The sequence below is a fragment of the Malus sylvestris genome, chromosome 4, assembly GCF_916048215.2.
Source record: "Malus sylvestris chromosome 4, drMalSylv7.2, whole genome shotgun sequence".
Classification (NCBI taxonomy): Eukaryota; Viridiplantae; Streptophyta; class Magnoliopsida; order Rosales; family Rosaceae; genus Malus; species Malus sylvestris.
The window spans coordinates 29,059,862-29,082,978 of record NC_062263.1 but is presented as its reverse complement, the minus strand read 5'-3'; the positions used below and the strand labels follow the sequence as shown (position 1 = coordinate 29,082,978).

At 41.9% G+C, this 23,117-nt stretch overlaps 2 protein-coding genes and 1 long non-coding RNA gene across 4 annotated transcripts; 1 reads left to right on the top strand and 2 right to left on the bottom strand.

The window, feature by feature from the left end:
- Nucleotides 1-308: 308 nt before the first annotated feature.
- LOC126619883 (multisubstrate pseudouridine synthase 7) lies at nt 309-6,682 on the bottom strand. The gene is made up of 20 exons (XM_050288302.1): nt 6,465-6,682; nt 6,086-6,164; nt 5,787-5,984; nt 5,320-5,534; nt 4,826-4,898; nt 4,171-4,227; nt 3,894-3,973; nt 3,748-3,810; nt 3,547-3,634; nt 3,094-3,196; nt 2,849-2,952; nt 2,503-2,576; nt 2,207-2,271; nt 1,868-2,046; nt 1,690-1,757; nt 1,540-1,600; nt 1,376-1,413; nt 1,215-1,283; nt 795-1,113; nt 309-610 (listed from the first exon to the last, which is right to left on the bottom strand). Exons 1-20 carry the CDS (start codon nt 6,653-6,655, stop codon nt 584-586), a joined length of 2,151 nt encoding a protein of 716 aa, XP_050144259.1. The 5' UTR covers nt 6,656-6,682; the 3' UTR covers nt 309-583.
- Nucleotides 6,683-6,943: 261 nt separating this feature from the next.
- Nucleotides 6,944-22,456, top strand: LOC126619823 (uncharacterized). Of its 2 annotated transcripts, none has more exons than XM_050288238.1 (9): nt 6,944-7,271; nt 7,670-7,734; nt 7,991-8,039; nt 8,141-8,235; nt 8,393-8,478; nt 8,565-8,624; nt 8,718-8,799; nt 21,726-21,839; nt 22,051-22,456. In XM_050288238.1, exons 1-9 carry the CDS (start codon nt 7,085-7,087, stop codon nt 22,243-22,245), a joined length of 933 nt encoding a protein of 310 aa, XP_050144195.1. In that variant the 5' UTR covers nt 6,944-7,084; the 3' UTR covers nt 22,246-22,456. The 2 variants fall into 2 exon arrangements, with proteins under 2 accessions (XP_050144195.1, XP_050144196.1); XM_050288239.1 differs by having other exon boundaries at nt 6,948-7,271; nt 22,075-22,456.
- LOC126619825 (uncharacterized) lies at nt 16,954-17,450 on the bottom strand. Its single transcript, XR_007622165.1, has 3 exons — nt 17,310-17,450; nt 17,129-17,226; nt 16,954-17,045 (listed from the first exon to the last, which is right to left on the bottom strand). It is a non-coding gene; the product is annotated as an uncharacterized LOC126619825 (long non-coding RNA).
- Nucleotides 22,457-23,117: the final 661 nt, after the last annotated feature.

Below are 23,117 nucleotides of genomic sequence, written 5' to 3'. Positions count from 1 at the left end.
GGTGGAGTTTTATACTAATTTATTGTTCCTACGTTTGACTCCCGTAAATGACAAGTTTGACACCAAATTCTTGTAGCAAGCTCATTGTATTCAAAATGGCTCTCTGATAAGTTTTATACTAATTTATTGTTCTTGTATTTGACTCTACTCCCGTGAATGACGAGTTGAACACCAAATTCTCTCCGATAAGAGAAATTACATGAAAACAAGGACGTCAAGGCGGCAGCGTCTCAAAACCTATCATCACCTTGCATGCATGTTTAATGCAAGTCTCTCAAAAGGGTATTTTTGTTCATTGCAAACATATAAAAGCAAACTGACTTTTATAACATATCTGAAAACGAACCATGTCATGGAATATTATTCGAAGGTAAAATACAATTGTATTTCTGTGTCAATCAACAAAACTAGTCGGAAAATTAACATTCGATTTGTCCCGAAAGGCGAGAACTTGGTGTACGAAAGAGTGCCATCTTTGTCTGCTCCCATGCCAGATTGACGTCCTTTTTCGACTTAGTTCCCCGCCTGTAGGAATTGTGTCTTCTCGGATGCCATAGTGCACCGCAAGTAACACGGCCTCACGCTAGTTTAGCGTTTTGTGAAACGCAACCTGCAAGAACAAAATTTTGTTAAACTGATTGAGCTAACCGGAATGGAAATTGCCATAGTCGGGTTTACGACAACATATGTTGAATTGGTAGAGCCTATAAATCTCTCTGTTGGTAAAAATGCTGCGATCTACAGGCATTGGGAACGAGGGACAGAATAAGAAAACTTTTAAAGGAGGTACATACAGATGTCGATGTCTTCAGAAGCTCTCGGATTGCCATTGTTGCATAACATGAAGCTGGGAGAGTAAAGCTCAACTTGAGAGCCATCTGAGTTTCCTGAGGATTAGTGTCGCTGAGAGATCCAACATCTGGCACCTTTTCTCCGGTGTCCCCAATATCGTTGTCAATGCACTCTGACTGTTTTGCGCTGTCATGCAAACTTCCATCTCCATTTACACTGGACGGATCCTCTTTGTCTACCTTAGCAGGTTTCGCTTTGGAAATTTTGTCCAAGTCCGTATCCACCAAAGGTACATTACCATCACCATATTTTAGTATTTCCCTGTAACAATGAAAATCAAACAATTACTGAACACTGTTATTTGGTAACTGAAGTATATCAATTAACTTGCTAAAGATGAAAAAACGAGAGTAGCGGTATACCATTCAAAGTCCATTGGTTTTTGGAAGACCCGCCTATAATTTCCTGTCACACTTGTTATTGAGAATTCCCTAAAAAGAGCAACAAGATGTATGCATTTAATTAGAATAGAAACTCGTGAGAGAGGTAAGGGGCGAGGTGACGGGGGAAAATAGGTACATACTTGACATTATGTACGCTCTCTGTCAAGCTGATTGCATCCTGATTAATACATGTAAAATTAATTCAGGAGGAAAATAAGACGGATTAGAACTTAGAAGTCAATAAAATTACGAAATCAAACAAACAACAGGGGAAAGATGGACATTGTTGCTGAGAATAAGAAACCTTCTTTGCCAAATCATGGAAGACATCAGCGATATCATTTTCTGGAAAAATGACCCTTGAACTGCAAACAACAAAGTATTAAATAACTTGAGCAATCTTGAGACGGCCCAAGAGGTATACAATCAGGGAAAATAGTCAATTTTTCCTTACCCGGGCATAGGAAGGACGACATCCTCAATTGTATAAATTCCACTCCGGATATCTTCTGCAGTTACAGCCTGCCAGATGGGTTGCATTCATAGATTAAGTTACTAAAGTAGCTGTAATTATAGCATACTATTTAGGACGGCACAGGAAAAATATTTTCAACAACGAGGACGCAACTAACCTTCACAAGATTAAGCTTTTCCTCAGGAAGATTTGTTTCAGCTATATCACCTAAATCATTAGGATCAAGCATATCATCACCATTTTCATCTATGCACTCAGAAGTAACAACTTCAGTCACCTTTTCAGTTTCATTTCCTTTACAATATACCAAGTCTCCCAACACAACTCGGTCAGTTCCTGCCAGATTGTGGAATAAAATTGGGTTTTACATAAGTATATGATACAAAGATAGTTGCAATAAAGCTTTGACAACTGTAATAATAATGATGGTGACGCAATCAGTCCACGAAAAGAATAAATGAATTGGTTTTGCTCCAATAAATAACTGGGGGCCTACCATATTTCTTCACTCTCATACTTGCCGCATTGTTCCACAAATAGCTTTGGTAACTATGCACATACCTGAAAAAAGGGCGATGAGTATACACCAGAAAGTGGTGAAACCATCACATGATATAATACAAATATTTCCCCGTATATACTATATTATATATACAGCATATATGTTCAACTGTACCTAGATTAAGCTCGTATTGATTGACTTGAACACAGAAAAAGCATAAACATTAACTGAAGATTGACTCCGTTTACGAAGTTAGAAAACAGAACAAATTCTGCTGGAAAATCTCTTACATCATCCTCAAAGTTCTAGGAATAGCTTTCAAGGCCTGCAAGTAGTTTCCGGGGCATTTCTTCAGACACTGCAACTGTATGAGAACAAAAAAGAGGAAAAAGTAACGATCATCCATGAACCACAAGAGGAAGTAATCCAATTTAGTAATATCATACAAATATTATGATCGCCATGCCAGATGCATGAAAATCACGTAAAGGATGCACAATGCTAGACAGGGAAGGATTACTCTAATAAACAAAAGGATTTAAATGTAGAATGTAATATTTCGGGATAGTTTACAGAATCAAGAAAAAACTAGCATGTTCCAACAAAGCAGTCGTAGTTGGTGACTTGGTGACTTACTATAGCTCTTTCAGAAACCAGATGTCGAGGTAATTTCCTCAGGGTCCCTTCAATGTCATTAGTTTCCTTATAGTATTCTCGTGCCTCTGTAATCACATTCCTTTGTAATCGAAGATCAAGTTAAAGAAAACAAATACCAACAGAACACTATAGCAGCATATACTAAACAGTTTAGCAAGAAGTAGTAAAGTATAGAAATGAACAGAAAAGTATCCTCACAACACCTACAAACACAAAAAGGATATCCCCTTCTCTTGGATCAAGGAACATGCTTACGGTAGATTTCCACTCTCCTCTGAGTAGTGAAGCTCCAATACGGTGAGTTGGCACAGAACCGCTTCCAAATCGCTGAATTCATTACCATGCATGCTATAAGCATCTTACTAACCACAACAAAATGTAATCTACATGCCTTAAGAATTTAAAATTCTCACCACTAACATATAGATGGTCTAAAAAACATTTTAAGACAACTTATGAGAAACATACAGCACACATAACGACTTGAAAAGGTGTTTTCAAATATTCTAAAAGTAGAATATACTTGGGGTAAAAAATGTCACATAGCTTTAGATACAAAAGAGAAAATATCCACTTGTCCAAACAATAACGAACAAAACACCTACATATCAATAACATTATTGCAAATAAGGAGTCTAAACCAGGACAAGATATACTCAGAGAGAGAGAGAGAGTACTTGTAAACCAAAGTAGTTAATAAATCCCTGCTTTCCCAAGGCACTTGCGGAGGCTTTGATGGTATCTTCAGAATCTGCAACAACTCCTCTGAGAAGTAATGTGAGTGCACACAACAAGCAAATCAGATGGTGAATAATAGAGGTAGCCATGAGAGATGTTTCATTCAAGTGCACATAAATGATTACAGGGAACATGCTTACCTCAATGTAATTGTAAACCGATTTCCCAAGAGTTGGCCAAGGACAAGTCCTTCTGTCACATAACTGGATAAATGGAACTATCACATTAGTATGCATTAAAACCCAATTGACCGGGAATCCTATCATTCACAATTCATCAGCCTTACCAGAAGTCACCTACTTTGATACCGATCAACCTATCATTAAGAGCAGCTAATTTACTTGCAAGCTTCTTAAAAACGGTTACCTGGAAACACAATAAGAAAATGAAGTTCAATAACCCTTTGGGTGACCACTATGCTCCTACTAGAAAAACTGGCACTTGAGGATTCATGGAAGTAGACATACATTGGAAGGGAGTTACTATGAGCCTTATAACTAAAGGAAATTCAACCTATAGAATATTGGTCAGAATAAGCAGAAAGATTAGTGAGTATCAATTACCCTCTGAGTTGTGACAGCACGCTTATCCTTTGTACCCGCAAACCCAAAGGACCTTGGCTATGGATAAAAACAATATTAATCTATCAAAAGAAAGATAAGTAATATGAAATCTATACATTAAGTCAAAGATGATAAAAAAGAACTATAAATTTCTACATATCTGACCAATCTCAACTGTTTACATGGAAACCAATAATCCAAGTTTTGCTCTCTGTCATGTGGTGAAAATTAAGTACAGAACTAACTAAAAACAACTATATTTCCTCACCACTACAGTACTGCACAGGTAATTGCTAAATATTCAATGAAGACCACAGAAAACTTTGATTTAATAACATCGGTAGGGACAAAGGTGCTGCAAATGGACCTTAATCAAAGACAACAATAGATTACTAAAATACACACTTAATATTGAATGTGTTAACTGTGTCCATGCATACAGGAAGGAAGCAGATAGCAACGACTGACTCTATAATGAGTTCCATATCAAAACCCTCGTATCATTTTCAAAAAAGGAGCAACAAAAGCCCACTAATTACCATGTAAATAGATCAGGCAGTGGAGATGTTCACTTGCCAAACATTGTGAAAACAGTAGTCATGACTCATATGTCAAATGGTGTTCAAGTCAACTAATTCTCAGCTGGAACCCATACCTGGACACCAAGCATTTTTCCTATAACTCCTAAGGCTTCCTGTGTATCCTTGTTCTCCTTGTAAAGATGAAACCTGCACATTCACATTAAAAGAACCTTTCAGATAAGCTGACACAGCTTTAACAAACAGAGCATATAAACCTTTGCGAGCCCAATAAGAAAAACACATCAGGTTATTATTTGCATACAAGCTGGCATGGGAAGATGAAAGCAAGTTAACAACCGGATTAGTAAATGCATAATTCACTGCTAGCAAATTGCTCTCATCATTCATTGTTGCACTTCAGGCAGAACAGTTTCAAAGGAATAAAGGAGAACGATGTAGATTAATTGATAAGTTAGAAGGTTTAGATATGAATAAATCAGACAGCTCTGCTGTGCCAATTACACCAAATCTCAATAGAGATATCTAGACTATGCAGGTACCCTTCTACCATAATAAGTGAAGAGATTAAATCTTTAAAAGAGAAGAACCACACAAAAAAACCCTTTACCTAAGGAACTTGCCAACGTGCTCCGACCAATCCTCTGAACCCCTGCTATCGAAAGGTTTATCACCTCTTTCTTTTCTTTTTCTGGAATTTCTGCCTCTGTTGCTCTGTCCTCCTGAATTTATTCTCACCCGGATGCATTTTGATGAAGCATCTGGTCCATCAACTGTGTCGGTGACAAGGAACTTGAAGTGCTGCTTAAAAAAATTGTGCACTGCCTGGAAGACAGATAGTGCAAGCCACAAATGAAACCGAGAAAGAGAACTGGGTTTCATTTACTCATTTTGAAATATGGTGGTAAAGGAGGGTTATGCATATTAAGTTTGGAAGATTATTTGTACTTCTTTCTCACATTAGCGGAAATCAACTCCGTTCCACCCTGACCTCTCTGATTGCACAAGCTTCATGTCTACATTGCCATGCAAAACACTATCTAAATTAAAATAATCAGATAAGACCGAAAAACTAACCGTTCGATGAGATTTATCATAATCTGGGGAAAGAACAATAGGCATAACACCATCATCACTACTGGAATTAATTTGGTTGATAAGAGTTTCCAAGCGCTCAGCATCATTAGGATCAGCAAGAGCTCTAAACGATTCAATTTCGGTAGTATAATCTTTACTTGCACCATCACTTGTCGTTGTTCCACTTTCCTTAACTGCCTGAATACGGCCAAAGAATTACACTTCCCACAAATACTAAATTGTATATACAAAAGGTACTTCCATTTAAATCATAAGAACAAAAATATGAACTTATTTACCTCTACCGGCGCATCCAAGTTGGTTAAATGAACAACATTTCCCTCCTTATCTACTTCGTTTACCATAAAATCCGAATACCTATACGATTTACCAAGAAAACGAACGAACTTTAAAATATCGACAAATAATTTCTCTCTAAAAACAATGAATTATATGCAAATGTACGAATCCAGTTGAGGAAAATAACAAAAAAGATGCTGAATTCATATTCTGTGGTTATTAATTTTCAAGTTCCTAACTTTACAGCAAAATCTTACCTTTATTAAATCTTCCAACATTTTCTAGGCATCCAAACACACCGTAACGAAAATAAATAACTTGAAAATCCCAAACAGAACAGAATGCTCAAATTTCACAGTTGAAATTTAAAATCCAGACCTTTGCTTTAAGACGCCGCGAAATCCGGGGAGCTGAGAGATGTAGCAGAAGATGCCAACGTCGGATTCCTCCGTGGTTTTTGTCGCCATTAGGGCTTTTAAGGCGGTGGTCGGCGGTGGTGGTGGTGGAGGAGTTGCAGAGCGGTAGGGTTTTAGCATAGAGAAGCACGATGGTGCGGGCTTAAGCCACATTTTGATTTCGGGGACACCGCTTTTTCCCGCGAAACGCACCGTATTGTCTCTACTCTAACCGTTTCAGTATCTTTAGTTTTTCTTATTACAAATTTACCCCTCAAACCTTAGTTGTTGTTACACTTTGGTCCTCAGACCTTCTTTTTCTAGCAAACGCAGCGAATTGGACAAAAGTAATTAAGAAAAAAATTGAAATACCCTAAAATTTTAGGGGGTGAGTATGAAATTGAAGCTTTTTGGAGTTTACGATTGTGACCCTGAGCCAGTGAGAGTCAGCCGATAGTTGGAGAGAGAAATGTACTACTGTGAGAGTGCGTTCTCTCTCTCTCCTCCAATAGAAACAGATCGATCGTGAAGCCGGCTAGAGAGAAAAACACCTAGAGAGAGAGAGAGAGAGAGAGAGGAGCTTCGCTCGTTGGACTGGCGAAGATGGTGAGCAAAACGGAAGAAACCCAATTGAACAGGCTCGAGAACCAGGTCGACAATGGAGGAGGAGGGGCCTGGGAGTACCTCTGTTTAGTCAGAAAGCTCAAAGTCCGCCGCTCCGAGAAGGTCTTGAAGTACGGCCTGTCGATCTTGAACGACCTCAAGAAAAGATCCGGTCTTGGCTCGGAAGGTGAGTTTTCGAGCTTCGGTTTATTGGTGATTCCATCTGGGTTTTGTGTTTGTTCAATTGGGTTGTGGTTAATTTGTGTTTTTGTGATCGTGATTGCTTGATTTGAATTGGGCATGGATTGGAATTGGTTATGGACTCTGTGCAATTTGGTGTGTTTTAATTTGCGTAAATTCAATTGGGTTTGTACTTTGTAATTACTTTGCAGTTAATTTTGTGGTAGAAGCTTAATTTGAATTTGTGTCGTTAAGAAATGGATTTGATTGTTCGAGTTTGATATATTCTGTTGGTTTAACTCCGCCGTGCGTATCATGCAACATGCTTCCTTCGATTTAGAGTTCTTATTTTATTGGGGTAGATTTTGAGTTCGACTAACAAGTAGTTTGTATTTTTTGATGTAGAATGGACTTTATATGAGCAAGTTGCAATTGCAGCTATGGACTGCCAGTCTCTTGATGTTGCAAAGGTGTGTTTTTTTGGCTTACACTTTTGAAATTGCTTAGCTATTATTTTTGAACGTGCAACTTTAGGCTTCCCCACTTAGGAGGAGGGGAGAGAGAGAGAGAGAGAGAGAGAGAGAGGTTGTTGATGCAGATATTGAGTTTGGTATAGCCTACCCTGGAATTGAGAATCGTAAGATTTGTGTAAGGCGGATGTTCTATATTGTGTTAATGGTGGAAGGGTTAATAATGCTATCTCATGCCTCCCTTGAACTTTTGCAGGACTGCATTAGGCTTTTACGTAAGGCATTTCCTGAGAGTAAAAGAGTTGGTAAGTTGAAATAACTAATTTGAATATTGTATGGAAGTCTGATTTTTAGATCCGATAGAGGCAGGCTAGAGGCTTAGCTATTTGTTTTGCATAAAACGCAGGCAGGCTAGAGGCTATGTTCCTAGAGGCAAAGGGATCTTGGGCAGAGGCAGAGAAGGCTTACTCAAGCTTTCTGGAGGAAAATCCACTCGATCAAGTAATTCATATAAAAACTCTTAACAGAAGGATCAATCCATATTTTTTAAGATTGATCCCATCGCTTTATCTTTGTTATATGAGCAAAATTGTATGTTCTTTTCTGAGAAAAGATAAAGGAAAATGCTTATTTAAATTTCAATTATTTTTATATGCAGGTGATACATAAGAGAAGAGTAGCTATGGCAAAGGCACAAGGAAACATTTCAGGGGCCATTGAGTGGCTTAATAAATATCTGGAAATGTAAGGCATATATTAAATTCCTTGAAAGAAAAAGATTTTATGTCAGCAAAAAGATGTTGCTGAGTTGTATTTTCCCGTTTTGACAGATTTATGGCTGATCATGATGCATGGAGAGAGCTGGCTGAAATCTACGTTTCCTTGCAAATGTATGTATTTCCAACAGACTTGTTGAAACTTTATGTCTCCAAATTGCCTATGCTTTGTTGCTGATTGATAAATTATGTTTCTATGTAAACTAGGTACAAGCAAGCTGCATTCTGCTATGAGGAGCTGATATTATCACAACCTACTGTTCCTCTTCACCACTTGGCTTATGCTGATGTAAGTGGCTTTGGTTTTTTTCGTTACTGCAAATAAATCCTGTTTGCTTTATAGACATTCTTATGTGCTGGTTTTGACGGCCAAATAATTTTTTGCGATTAAAGAAAAGCTCCGTGTACTTGAACGGTGTAAAAACTAAAAAGTAACCTGAAATCTTCTTTTTTTTTCCCCCAAACTACTGTAATACTGTACCAGCCTTCCTGATTAACAGTCAATTTCAGCAAAAGCAAATGTTTTGCATCAGTACTGGCATCTCTTATGTAAATTTAATCATTCAAATGCAAAAGTTATGTTTGTACCATACTTGACCAATCCCGAAACTACCGAGCACCGGCCAACGCTATACTGTCAAGGACCCAGAAGAGTTCCCCTCCGACCAGGAGGCCAATCACTACTCGACACGTGTCAAGATTAGAAGCCAATCAGAGCGCAGCACGTGTCAACATCAAGAACCAATCATAACATGACACATGTCAATGTGACAAAGCTACAAGTTTTTCTATAAATAGGGGTCATCCCCCCACAATATTGCCTAATGCCATTTTGTGTTAAATCATTCACAAGAACTCACTAAATTGAGAGCTTGATCCTTTGTACTTGTGTAAGCCCTTCACTACTAATAAGAACTCCTCTACTCCGTGGACGTAGCCAATCTGGGTGAACCACGTACATCCTGTGTTTGCTTCTCTGTCTCTATTCATTTACGTACTTATCCTCACTAGTGATTGAAGCAACCAAGCAACCAAGCGAAGGTCACAAAACCTGACACTTTCTGTTGTACCAAAGTCTTCGCTGATTTTGTGCATCAACATTTGGCGCCGTCTGTGGGAAACGACACTTATTCCTACTCTCTTCAGCTGTGTCAAGCTGGTTTCTATCATTCGTACACTTTCTTTTGACCAGGCATCCCTCTCCAGCATGGGAAGCGAAGGAAGCCACAGCACACAGAATGACACCCCCCTTGCACATAGTGCGAAACAACGAAAGAAGGAAGGAAAACGAGTTATTCTTCAAGCTAAAGTCGATGAGTTGGAAGCTCAGAACAACAAAATAGCAATGAGGAATGAGGTCCTCCAGGAGCAATATGAGAAGCTCTTCGAGACACTCCACGAAGCTAGGCAAGCTCAGACACGCGAGCTTGTTGCCCCCGTGGAAGTCAACCATCAACTGGGTGCCCTCCAACATGGAGGGTCACATGCATTCGACATAGATATCCCTGATAGGGAACAGATTACCCCTCGACTTGATAATCAACATGAGGCTTCTCTTAACCCAGTTGCTTCGACCCGAACCATGAGAAGTGGAGGGAGACACCTCTTTGCTGAAGGGGCAGAAGGATCGAAAGCCGTCTTTCGCGATTGTCGGGATTTCCTGAAGCAACGTCGAGAGAATTCCATCCATATAAGCTCAAAGATTAATGACCCAAGGATTTCTGAGAGACTCGGTCCCCTGCCACGGCCCAAGCCGGCCACCAATTTGGGGAAGGGGCAACAAGTCCCAGAGAGACATGAGGGTACAGGGGACTCAGAGGTGTTCCGACAGACATACCCTGGAAGCCAGTACAGCGAGTCCAGGGAAAAATCACATGCCCTTGATCAAACCTTCCTAATTCCAAGAGGAGATGGAGATTTACGAAAGAAAGCTCCAGTGACACATAACTCCGCTCAGGACCCCCTTGTCCTACAACTTCTTGAGGAAGTAAACAAGTTGAAGGCTGAACGTCAGGCTGAAATACCTGACTGGAACCAACCCAGGCCTGGCCCTCTTACAAGGAGGATCCTCAACACCCCCCTTCAAGCAAAGACAAAGCAAAAGCTTGGCTTGCAACTTTATACTGGAAAAGAGGACCCGATTGAGCACCTTAACCTCTTTGAGTCCACCATGGCATACCGGATGCACACCGACGAAGAGCGATGTCTTCTCTTCCCCTCCACCCTCTCTGGCGGAGCTCTAAATTGGTATTGTCGTCTTACACCTGAGACGGTAGACTCATTTGAGGAATTGAGGAAACTATTTGTTTCCCAACACATTTTCCAAACCGATCGCTTGCACTCTGCAGATGACCTGTACACTATCCGCCAGAAGCCAGACGAGTCATTACGTATGTATGCTGGCCGCTTCAGCCATGAATACTCCCGGTGTGCCGAGGCAGACGACAAGACTGCCCTCAAAGCCTTCACGGCAGGCCTATGTGATTGTTTCTTTAAATACATGATCAATGCCAATACTTGGAAGACTTACTCTGAGGTGATGGCGCAGGCTTATAACCATGCCTCCGCCGAGGCAAAGACATATCAGGAGAAACCCCCTACAACCATCCTTTATCAACAAGTGGGAGGTGGAAGCCAGACTCACCTAAATGAGAAGACCTCGACTTTCCAAACAGCAGTGGCACCTCCCCATGCCTTGCATAATGCTTCGCCGAATCAACAGACATATCAATTTCAAGGCAAGAGGAAGGATTTCCATCCTCACCACTCTCATTTCAGTAAAAAGAGTAAGGGACACTATCCCGATAACCAAGGGTATCGCCACAATAACGCTCGCCCCCAGGCAGTCAATGCAGTGGGTCAAACCCGCGTCAAGATACCCCCTACCCCAAGGTATGAGACATACACGCCCTTGAATGCCACATGCGCGGCCATTTACCCCAGCATAGCTCACCTGATACCAAAGCCAAAGCCGAGGCACCCAGATTACACGCCCCCGAATAACGCGGGCATGTTTTGTTGCTACCATGAGCATAACGGCCATGATAGCGAGAAATGTATCATCCTCCGTGATCGTATTGAAGCTTTGGCACGAGAAGGAAAAATTGATCAATTCCTCCTTCACCCTCAAAGGGATAACCGTAACCAACGCCAGGTGAATGTCATATATTCCATAGGCGGCGGCACACCCATATCTGAATCTTCCAATAGGGCCATGAAAAACAGTGAACGAATTCTGAGGCCTGGTCACCAAGTGTTTCACGTGGAAGACATCAGGGGAGGGAAGTATCAAAAGCCTAACTGGGATCCGATATGTTTCTACCCTGAGGAAGAAAGAGGCATCATCTACCCTCATAACGACCCATTGATCGTGGAGGCTCACATAGCCAACTTTGATGTTCGACGAATCCTCGTAGACACAGGGGCTTCGGTCAATATCATGTTTGCCGAAGCTTTCAGGGCACTCAGTGTAGCTGAACACTTGCTCGATCGCTCGATTTCTCCTCTGATAAGCTTCTCCGGTGATATCGTGCAACCCTTAGGGAGCATACATTTACCCTTTACTATTGGTACAGGCCCTTACACGGCTACCATTACCACTAACTTCCTAGTGGTTGACTGCCCAACGGCATACAATGTCATCTTTGGGCGCACAGGCATCAATGATCTCAAGGCTATGGTATCCACGCATATGCTGTTGATGAAATTTCCAACCCTCCATGGCAACGGCTACATCAGAGGAGATCAGCTTAGTGCACGATCATGTTACAACACTTCAGTTAAGCAACAACACTTGCCCGGACCCAAGGAAACCCTGTCTGTACATGACCAAGTCACAAAGACCAGCCTAGATGAAGCGAACTTGGATCTTCCTGATAGCAACAATCAACCCGATGATCCTCGAGATGACTCTTTCACCCAGCAAGCCCAACCTGCTGAAGAGTTGGAGAAGGTACCTATCTCAAGAGATTATCCAGATCGCATGGTGAAGATTGGCACCACATTGTCACCACCCCTTCGGTTAGCATTGATATCTTTTTTGAAAGAGAACACTGAAGTCTTCGCCTGGTCATACGAGGACATGCCAGGCATATCTCCCGATGTCATCTGTCATCGTTTGAGTATTGACCCCAAGATCAAGCCGGTGAGACAGAAGCGAAGATCTTATGACGCTGAACGATACGAGGCAATGAAAGCAGAAGTTGAAAAACTCAAAGGCATAGGCTTTGTCCGCGAAGTCAATTACCCGACATGGGTAGCAAATGTGGTCCTTGTTAAGAAAAATCCGACCAAAGAAAGTCTTTTGCTTCAAAAGGTCTTGTGGAGAATGTGTGTTGACTACACCGACCTAAACAAAGGGTGTCCGAAAGATAGCTTCCCTCTTCCTCTTATTGACAGACTTATAGACTCTACGGCCGGGTGTGAACTCCTGAGCTTCATGGATGCTTACTCAGGATACAACCAAATCCTCATGAACCCTTCGGATCAAGAACACACAGCCTTCACTACCGACAGAGGACTATACTGCTACAAAGTCATGCCTTTCGGCCTAAAGAATGCAGGAGCGACTTATCAGAGACTAGTCAACTCAATGTTCGCCGAGCAGATTGGGAAGAGCATGGAAGTTTACGTTGATGATATGTTAGTCAAGAGCAAACATGCTGACCAACACATCACCAACCTATATGAAACTTTCACTATTTTGAAGAGGTATCGAATGAGGTTAAACCCCAATAAATGTGCCTTCGGCGTAGGCTCTGGCAAATTCTTAGGTTTCATGATTAGCCAACGAGGCATTGAAGCTAATCCCGAGAAGATCAAAGCAATCCTCGACATGAAGGAACCGGTAACTTCAAAGGACATCCAGAGCCTTACTGGCAAGGTGGCAGCCTTAACCAGGTTCATTTCTAAGGCCACAGACAAATGTGCTCCCTTTTTTAAAGCACTTAAGGGAAGTAGGAAGTACATTACATGGACTGATGAATGTGCCGAGGCATTCAAAAACCTCAAGGAGTACATGAGTAAAGCCCCTCTACTCTCCAAGCCCGAGGTAGGAGACATTCTCATTATCTACCTATCGGTATCAGCTTCAGCCGTAAGTTCCGTTCTCATTCGAAAGGATGGGAATATTGAGCGACCTGTCTACTACGCTAGCAAAGCCTTACAAGATGCGGAGACACGGTACTCTAACATTGAGAAATTGGCTCTGGCATTGGTCATGTCTGCTCGAAAACTCCGCCCTTACTTCCAAGCGCACTCCATCATCGTGCTTACCAATTATCCTCTTCGACAGATACTCCAAAGTCCTGACACTTCAGGGTGAATGATCAAATGGGCAATAGCGTTGGGTGAGTTTGACATCTCCTACCAACCAAAGCCAGCTGAGAAGGGCCAAGCAGTAGCAGATTTCATCGCCGACTTCACATATCCTGTTGACATTGCTTCTACATCTGAAGCAGTAGCTTCATTACCATCGGAAGCTCAGAAAGTAGAATCAACGACCTCAGCATGGAGTCTGTATGTTGATGGCTCATCCAACCAACAGGGCTGTGGAGCGGGACTAGTCTTGACTACGCCCGACAAAGTAGCAATGGAGTATGCTCTTCGTTTCAAATTCAAGGCATCAAACAATGAGGCCGAGTATGAAGCCCTTCTAGCAGGATTACGTTTGGCCAAACACCTCGGGGTTAAACAAATTGATATTTTCAGTGACTCCCAATTAGTGGTCAACCAGGTTACCAACAACTTTGATGCTAAGGACAGCTCCATGGCAGCATATCTTGCGCAAACACAACTTTTGCTCAAGCACTTCCACTACCAGATCACCCAAGTTCCTCGAGCGGCAAACAGTCATGCAGACGCCCTGGCTCGCCTCGCCTCAGCTGTGGAAGACAAGATTGGAAGAAAAATTCATGTCGAACTGTTGGCAACACCAAGCACCATGGCCGCAGAAGTATGCAACTTACAACGGGGGGATAGTTGGATCACCCCGATCTATAATTTCCTTGCTCATGGCACCCTCCCAAATGATAAAGTCCAGGCTAAGCAAATTCGATACAAGTCTACTCGCTACCTGATCATCAATGATCAACTCTATAAGCGAGGTTTTAGCCTGCCATACTTAAGGTGTCTTACGCCTGCCGAGGCGGAAATCGTCCTTCGGGAAATACATGAGGGAGTCTGTGGAGATCATGCTGGATCTCGGTCCCTAGCACACAAGACTTTTCGCCAAGGATATTACTGGCCAACACTCCACCAGGATGCCATCAAAGTATCCCGCTCATGTGACAAATGTCAACGATATGCGGCTATTCCTCATTCCCCTCCAGAGCCTCTTACTCCTATGATCAGCCCTTGGCCCTTCGCCCAGTGGGGACTTGATTTGATCGGCCCAATGCCGGCAGGGAAGGGCAAAGTCTGTTACGCAGTCGTTGCAGTGGACTACTTCACAAAGTGGGCCGAAGTAGAACCCTTGGCAACCATTACTGAGGCAAAGATAGAAGACTTCGTGTGGAAGAACATCCTTTGTAGATTCGGCATTCCCAATGCGATAGTCACTGACAATGGGCGACAGTTTGACAACAAGAAGTTCAGGTTGTTCTGCTCTAAGTTCAACATCAACTTATGCTTTGCCTCTCCAGCTCATCCCCAGTCTAATGGACAAGTTGAGGCCATCAACAAAATAATCAAGCGCACTTTGAAAACCAGCTTGGACAAAGCTAAAGGCTGTTGGCCAGAATTTGTACCCCAAGTTCTTTGGTCATATCGCACTTCATATCGGACTTCAACAGGAGAAACTCCATTCTCACTTGCCTTTGGCACAGAGGCGGTTGTCTCTGTTGAGCTCGAGCAAGCAACATTCCGAGTCCAGAACTACATTCAAAGTGAAAATGACAAACAACTCACCCTCAACTTGGATTTAGTCGAGGAACACAGAAACCAAGCTCACTTGAGGAATGTCGCCTACAAGCAGCGCATCTCCAACTATTATGACTCTAGGGTCAAGCCTCGTTCTTTCAAAATAGGAGACTGGGTCTTAAAGAAAAGATTACTCTGCGACAGAGTCCCGAGTGAAGGCACACTTAGTCCAAACTGGGATGGACCGTATGAAGTCATTGGCATCAGTCGCCCTGGCTCTTACACACTTAGAAGCTCCGATGGCAAGACCCTTGGCCATCCATGGAACGCTGATCACTTGAAGTACTACTACAAATAGACTCACGATGTACAAGTGTTGAGCTATAGCCGTTCGGCATCCTATGTAATGAAGGCCATTTGGCAATGAATTCAATAAAGAGGTAATTTAGCCAACTCAGCCCTCACTCTTTTACATTCATAGCAAGCGATGCCGGAACCCTTCTCAATCAGAAAGCAATCTGTCTTCCACAGTCACTACAAAACAAGCAAATGAAGACCGTGTCAAGCGCCAAAAAAAAAAAAAAAAAAAAAAAAAAAAAAAAAAAACAACAACAACTTCATCCAAAAAGCTTCACCCGAAAAGCTTCACCTCCAAAGCTTCACCCACAAAGCTTCACCTAAAAAGCTTCACCCAAAAAGCTTCACCATCAAAGCTTCACCTAAAAAGCTTCACCCAAAAAGCTTCACCCGAAAAGCTTCACCTAAAAAGCTTCACCCACAAAGCTTCACCTAAAAAGCTTCACCCAACAAGCTTCACCCGAAAAGCTTCACCTCCAAAGCTTCACCCACAAAGCTTCAACACCAAAGCTTCACCTACAAAGCTTCAACACAAAACCTTGCTCCAAATAAACAAATTTTGTTCACAAAACCCAAGATGCCCTTGAACTTGTACAAAAACACTTGGGTAAACATAAACATTTTTTGTTTTACACCCACAATGGCCCAAAATTTTCCTTCTTATTTATTCACTTATATATGTTCCCAAACATATTATAATAGATCCAACAACAAGCCAAAGTCCCAAATTTCATAATGGACAAAAGTACAAGCAATTCATCAATAATGAAGGTGCTACAAAAATTGGAATCTGCCCCAAAATAGAAATCCAACCCAAGAGACTTTTTCTCTCTCTCCCTCTTCCGCCTCCTTTCATCTATCAAATTTCTGCAACCTCTGCTCTTCTCCAATGGAGCTGAATTTTGGACACCCTATAGTTCTTGAGCATATGAACAACTTTCAAGAAGGAACCATTTCTGTTTGAGCGACGGAAATTAAAGTGTTGAAGCTCCAAACATGATAGTCGGCTTCTTGCAGATTTCGAAGCTGTTGTGATGTTTCGAAGATCTGGAAATATTTAACCGTTAGTTCATCCTGAATTTTTGATATGTTATGAAAGAGTCGATGAGGAACAACTTCAATGAAGAAAGCATACCGATCTGAACAAGAGAAAATGGAGTTTCGAAGCTCACAACAAATCTGACGGGTTGACAGACAAATAATAACCAGTCATTCATCATACCTGAATTTCTTGAGGTATACAGCTCCGAGGGATCTCCAATTTGGATATGTTGTAGTTCACAAGCTGAGGAACAACTTCAATGAAGAAAGCATACCGATCTGAACAAGAGAAAATGGAGTTTCGAAGCTCACAACAAATCTGACGGGTTGACAGAAAAATAATAACCAGTCATTCATCATACCTGAGTTTCTTGAGTTATACAGCTCCGAGGGATCTCAAATTTGGATATGTTGTAGTTCACAAGCTGAGGAACAACTTCAATGAAGAAAGCATGCTGATCTGAGCAAGAGAAAATAGAGTTTCAAAGCTCACAACAAATCTGACGGGTTGACAGACAAATGATAAACAGTCACTCATCATACCTGGATTTCTGGAGTTGTACTGCTCCGATGGCTCTCCAATTTGGATATGTTGTAGTTAAGGAATTAACGAACAACTTTCATGAAGACAACTTTGTGATTCGACCTACAGATGATGGTGTTATGTTGAAAAACAATTCCGGTTGTTAGGGGAAATGAAAAACAATTCCACCAAAGAAACATCATTATGATGTTTCATCATTATGGTGTTTTCATCATTATGATGCTTTCATCATTGTGATGCTTCCATCATTGTGATGCTTCCATTATGATGTTAATGCACCAACGGTTACACCTTCTGCAATTCCACTTATTCGGGCCTAGCAACCTTCATCAACAAAATCTATGAAGAAAAAGTCCGGGGCTACCACTTAGAAAACAAAAGAATGAAGTTTTGGTACTTACGACATGGACTATTAGCAAGACACCTCATTCGTCAACTCCCTCGACTAGAGACTTGGGGGACTCCCACCATATGCTACTACGCCTTGGTACTCAAAAGTTCGTGACTACTCAGTGACTTGGATTTTTCAAGTCTCCAACCGAGAAGTTTTCCTCACTCGGGAAATTAAGGGAACACTACCTCAAACTACATGCTTCACTCACAAAGCTTCAACAATACAGGTTTCAACAAAAGCAAAAATTCAAAGAACTTTATGAAGAAGGCTTTGGTGTATTTAACACAATATGTTGAAATGAAGCAAAGCTTATTTATTAATATTTTCGATAAGCCACAAATATGTACATATACATGAGTCAAAATAAACAAACAAAAGGGAGCCTTCACAAAGGTTGCTTAGGGGAAGTCTCAGCAGTCGGTAGAGCCCCAGAAAGAGAAAGCACCGGAGGGTGGTTATCCGGAGCCTCAGTACTTGACAAAACCCCAGAAGGATGAGGCATTGGAGGTTCATCATTTGAAGCTTCATTACCAGGTACAGCCCCAGAGGACGAAGGCAATAAATGCCTTTGGAACAAACCCACAAACCGCTGATGATCAAGTAAAACCTTACCATCAGATTCCTTCATCTGGTCAAGCTTCCTCTTCATGTTTGTAGCATAGTCATGGGCGAGCCGGTGCAACTGCTTATTCTCATGCTTGAGCCCTCTAATCTCCTGTTTGAGACTCATCACTTCAGCAGCCAATGATTCAACTTGGCGGGTTCTAGCAAATAGGCGTTGGGCCATATTAGACACAGAACCTGCACACTGAACACTAAGAGCCAAAGAGTCCTTAACAGCCAACTCATCAGACCATTTGGAAAGTAGTCTGTTATCTTTGGGAGTGAGAAGGTTCCTGGCCACCACTGCAGCGGTCATATCATTCTTCATCACAGAATCCCCAACGGTAAGAGGACCGGTAGGGGATATGAAGGATGGGCGCCATATGTTGTCTGGAGAAGGCGTGGTTGTCTCTTCTCCAAGGTTCAAGTCAAAACGACGGTCGGAGGGTCCAGACATTTTCAAATGTGTTGAAGAGGGAAGAGGTCAGACAAATCAAGATCTTAGAAGTGCAAGAAATGAGCTTCTACTGGTAGAGATTCAAGTGTGCTGTGGAACTTAATGTCAGCCTCTATAAAAATCTGCACTCGACGGAGCTTCAGAAATCGAAGAGGCATTTGCTTTCTCAAAAGCTGGGCTGCTCAGAGACCACGAGGGCCGATCTCAGAAATCGAAGAGGCGTTTGCTTTCTCAAAAGCTGGGCTGCTCAGAGACCACGAGGGCCGATCTCAGAAATCGAAGAAGCACCTGCTTTTTCAGCCTCGTCAGCACCTGTCACATGCACAATCAGCTTTGCGGAAATTACGGGCACTCTGTCGAAGATTTCTGGTGAAATAGAAAGCACGTGAATCTTACTGTTCAATCACCGCTCTCCATATGCACCATCAACTCCTCGGGTACCACATATAACTTTGTCAAAGATCTCTGACAAAGTTTAGGCACGAGAATTTCGAAGTTCCAGCTACCCTACTATTACCCATAAGGGTAAAGGAACAGCACCACTGCTTGACAACTGGAAAGTCCCTATGTGTGTCGACCTCCGTGTTTTGCGGCAAGACAGGTTGGCAAGAACGTCCAACCTTTACTCACATTCGAGAAAAGACTCCCAACATAATTACTTTCTAAAAAACCGAAGTAGCACCGCTTTCCGAATCTCGAGAGTCAGATCCTCGACGGGATTGCTTGTTCGAAAACCGAAGAGGCACAACTCTCAGAACTTCGAGAGCCAGATTTCCTTAGATAAAGCTTGTCTGTAATCTTCACACGTAACATCAGCTTTCCAGATACCACATACCACTTTTTCAAAGTGCTCTGACAAAATTAAAACACGTGAAGCTGGCAGCTCCCACTACATTGCTGTGACCAAGAAGGGTAAAGGAATAGCATTACTACTTGTTATTGGGAAATCCCTATATACATTGACCTCCCTCCTCAACGGACAGGCAAACCTGCAAAAATGCTCAACCCTTTCTCGCATTCGAAAAGGCACCCTCAACATAACCTCTCGAAATACTCAGCTTTATTTCCCCCCGATAATGCCTCAGCAAATAAGCCACACCAAGAACAAGAGTATCTCATATCATCAGGGTCGAAAGCAAGAGTATCCCATATCATGCTTTCTCCCTGTCTTTGTCTTTGTCCTTGTCCACACCTGCAGGACAAGGAGAAAGAGAGCAGTCAGTCGGAACCTGAAATCAAACCTCCAATTTGGAACTGACTGCCTGGAGCCTTTGCCTGGTTGCTTACTTAGCATTGCTCTCGAGTACTCATCCTCAACTGCTGTCAAGGTCACGAATTCCACCGGCAAATACCTCATGACAGTTGATCAGATATTGGCTCTTTACACTGAAGCTGCCAAGCGTGGATGAGTCACTATGAAGGAATGTTCTGAAGGACCATTTAAATGCAAAGGTTGCACACCACTTCTGCCATGCAAAAGATTGAAGCAGAAGGTTCAACGGTGAGCAGAAACAGATCACTACAGCACGACACCTTTCCATACCACATTCATTATTCCGTCAACAGCAAAAGTATCCCATATCATCAAGGTCGAACATGCTCTAGATTTGATGGACTTGTTTTGACCCTCAAATTTTTGAGTCGGCCTTATACTCTGAAGGGCACCAGAAAACCCTCCAGCACAGTTCAAGAATAAGCCTGTGGAAAGTTACTTCTTCAAAAGCAAAAGTATCTCATATCATCTCTTATCCATTTGCTTCTCCTTATCCTGGCAGTTGAATGAGAGACAATGAGAAGGAGAACAATCAACCGGAAGCCGAAGTCAAACCTCTGATCCTGGGTTGCTTACTTGGAAGTTTGACTGCTTACCTTGTCTGTCACCTCTTTCGGCAGATCTCCTAGCTCGGCGACTTGGGGGACTCCTACTATAGGGTTTGTATCACACTTGACTAAGCCCGAAACTACAACTAAGCTTCAAGTGAAATTGATACATTACCTTGTGCGTCAACATCAGCTAAATACACCATTCCCGGATGGAGGAAAGGTACTTCCAGAGAAGGGCAGATGAAGATCAGACCACACTTCGGTACTTAGAAGTTTCGTGATTACTCAAGGGATTGGATCTTGCAAGTCCCCAACCGAGGAGTTTCCCTCACTCGGGAACTTAGGGGAGCACTGTTTGTACCATACTTGACCAATCCCGAAACTACCGAGCACCGGCCAACGCTATACTGTCAAGGACCCAGAAGAGTTCCCCTCCGACCAGGAGGCCAATCACTACTCGACACGTGTCAAGATTAGAAGCCAATCAGAGCGCAGCACGTGTCAACATCAAGAACCAATCATAACATGACACATGTCAATGTGACAAAGCTACAAGTTTTTCTATAAATAGGGGTCATCCCCCCACAATATTGCCTAATGCCATTTTGTGTTAAATCATTCACAAGAACTCACTAAATTGAGAGCTTGATCCTTTGTACTTGTGTAAGCCCTTCACTACTAATAAGAACTCATCTACTCCGTGGACGTAGCCAATCTGGGTGAACCACGTACATCCTGTGTTTGCTTCTCTGTCTCTATTCATTTACGTACTTATCCTCACTAGTGATTGAAGCAACCAAGCAACCAAGCGAAGGTCACAAAACCTGACACTTTCTGTTGTACCAAAGTCTTCGCTGATTTTGTGCATCAACAAGTTACATACTTGATTTAAGATGGTGCATAATGTCCAGCTAACTCCAAATATGAACACCTAGCATCTAACTTGCAATTTATATCCTTGATATTTTGTTGCCCTACTATGTGGAAAGGAGTCAAACGACAAAATGCTAGTACTCTGGGAATAAAGAAATGAAGCTGTGTATATTCAACATATAATTATGATTACATGTTTAACAGCACTAAACACCCGCATTAAGAGTGAGTAAATGTCTGATAGTTTTCTTTCTGTGGCAACAGGTGCTATACACGCTTGGTGGACTAGAAAACCTTCAGACAGCAAAAAAATACTACGCATCCGTTATAGACTTGACTGGGGGCAAGAATACCAGAGCACTTTTTGGTATTAACTTGGTGAGTTCTCTCTCCCTCTTGAGGTGCATTGATTCAGAGATACTTATACATATTGGAGCGATAGTTTAGACCATTGCTGATCCTGCTGTGGCCGAGAGTCATCTATTTAATTTGATTGTTCAAGTTTTAGACACCGTATATTTAATTTGATTATTCAGATTGTTTTCATCCCTCTTTTCTTGCTCTTGTGATCAACTTGAATTACTGAAAGAACGTCTTAACTCCTGCCTTCCAGTGCACTTCCGCCATCGGACAGCTTGCGAAAGGAAGGAACAAGGAAGACAAAGAGAGCTTAGAGCTACAATCACTGGCAGCAACGGCCTTGGAGAAAGACTACAAGCAGAGAGCACCCGAAAAACTTTCCCTGCTTACGACGGCCTTGAAAAGCTTGAAAGTTTCATCATAACTCCTTAGTCTTCGAAGAATCTCATATCTTAGTTACGTTAAATGATTTTTTTTTTTCGTGTTTTGACTTCCCTGTGTCTTTTTTTCAAGTCCTTAATAAGAGGACGAGATGTATTCTTTAGGATGGCCACAGTGGCTAACTAGGAATGTATGAGCAACACCCTTTCTTCTTTTCGGATTTAATATCATTTTCCCTTTGCTTTTTACCTTAATTCAAGGATTAGGAGTACACATTGATGTTCTTGATATCATACAATTTTTCTGCCCGGTTTCTAGTTCAGATCCTCGGTGATGTTCTAAACTAATCTAATCAATGAAAAAAGCGATTCGAACTAGGGTGCACAGGCCAAGAGGGCGAATACTCTGCCATGTCAAACTGGCATAACCGCAATCGCTTATAATTCATGTTCACAATCACTTATAACTCAGGCAATTCTCATAAGCGCTTCTGCTAAAAATGCCGTATTAAAATTTTGATTAAAAGTTTAAGTGCTTTCCAAAAAAAAGTATCTGACTCGTGTTTCTCCTAAAAATGCTTCAGAAAATGGATTTTTTTTTTTTAATCCTTTTGACCCTTCCACAAGCAATCTTAACCAGGCCACAAACTAGAGACGTAATTAGCATACCAAGCTTTGGAAACTCACATGCACCGGATCAAATATGTGGGATGGAGCTGTAAAAAGATGTCGAAGAGTAGCTCCGGTGGGATGCATGACATGGATGAAGCTTGAGGTTTGGTGTGGTGTGGTGTGGTTTTCTAGGGTTTGATCAGGTCTTGAGCGTTGTAGACACAAGCGTACGTGAGAAATTAGGTCATGAGAGTTATAATGCCCTTAAGTTTATGTTTACCATAAAAATTAGGGCAAAAATTAG

Excerpts from the sequence above, each read along its gene's own strand:
- LOC126619823 (XM_050288238.1), top strand. The coding sequence starts at position 7,085 with ATGGTGAGCAAAACGGAAGAAACCCAATTGAACAGGCTCGAGAACCAG. Across the intron at positions 7,272-7,669 it reads ATCCGGTCTTGGCTCGGAAG|AATGGACTTTATATGAGCAA; the intron begins GTGAGTTTTCGA and ends TTTTTGATGTAG. Across the intron at positions 8,479-8,564 it reads CTTAATAAATATCTGGAAAT|ATTTATGGCTGATCATGATG; the intron begins GTAAGGCATATA and ends CCGTTTTGACAG.
- LOC126619883 (XM_050288302.1), bottom strand. The coding sequence starts at position 6,655 with ATGTGGCTTAAGCCCGCACCATCGTGCTTCTCTATGCTAAAACCCTAC. Across the intron at positions 2,272-2,502 it reads CCTAGAACTTTGAGGATGAT|GTATGTGCATAGTTACCAAA; the intron begins GTAAGAGATTTT and ends CCCTTTTTTCAG. Across the intron at positions 1,414-1,539 it reads TCCATGATTTGGCAAAGAAG|GATGCAATCAGCTTGACAGA; the intron begins GTTTCTTATTCT and ends TGTATTAATCAG.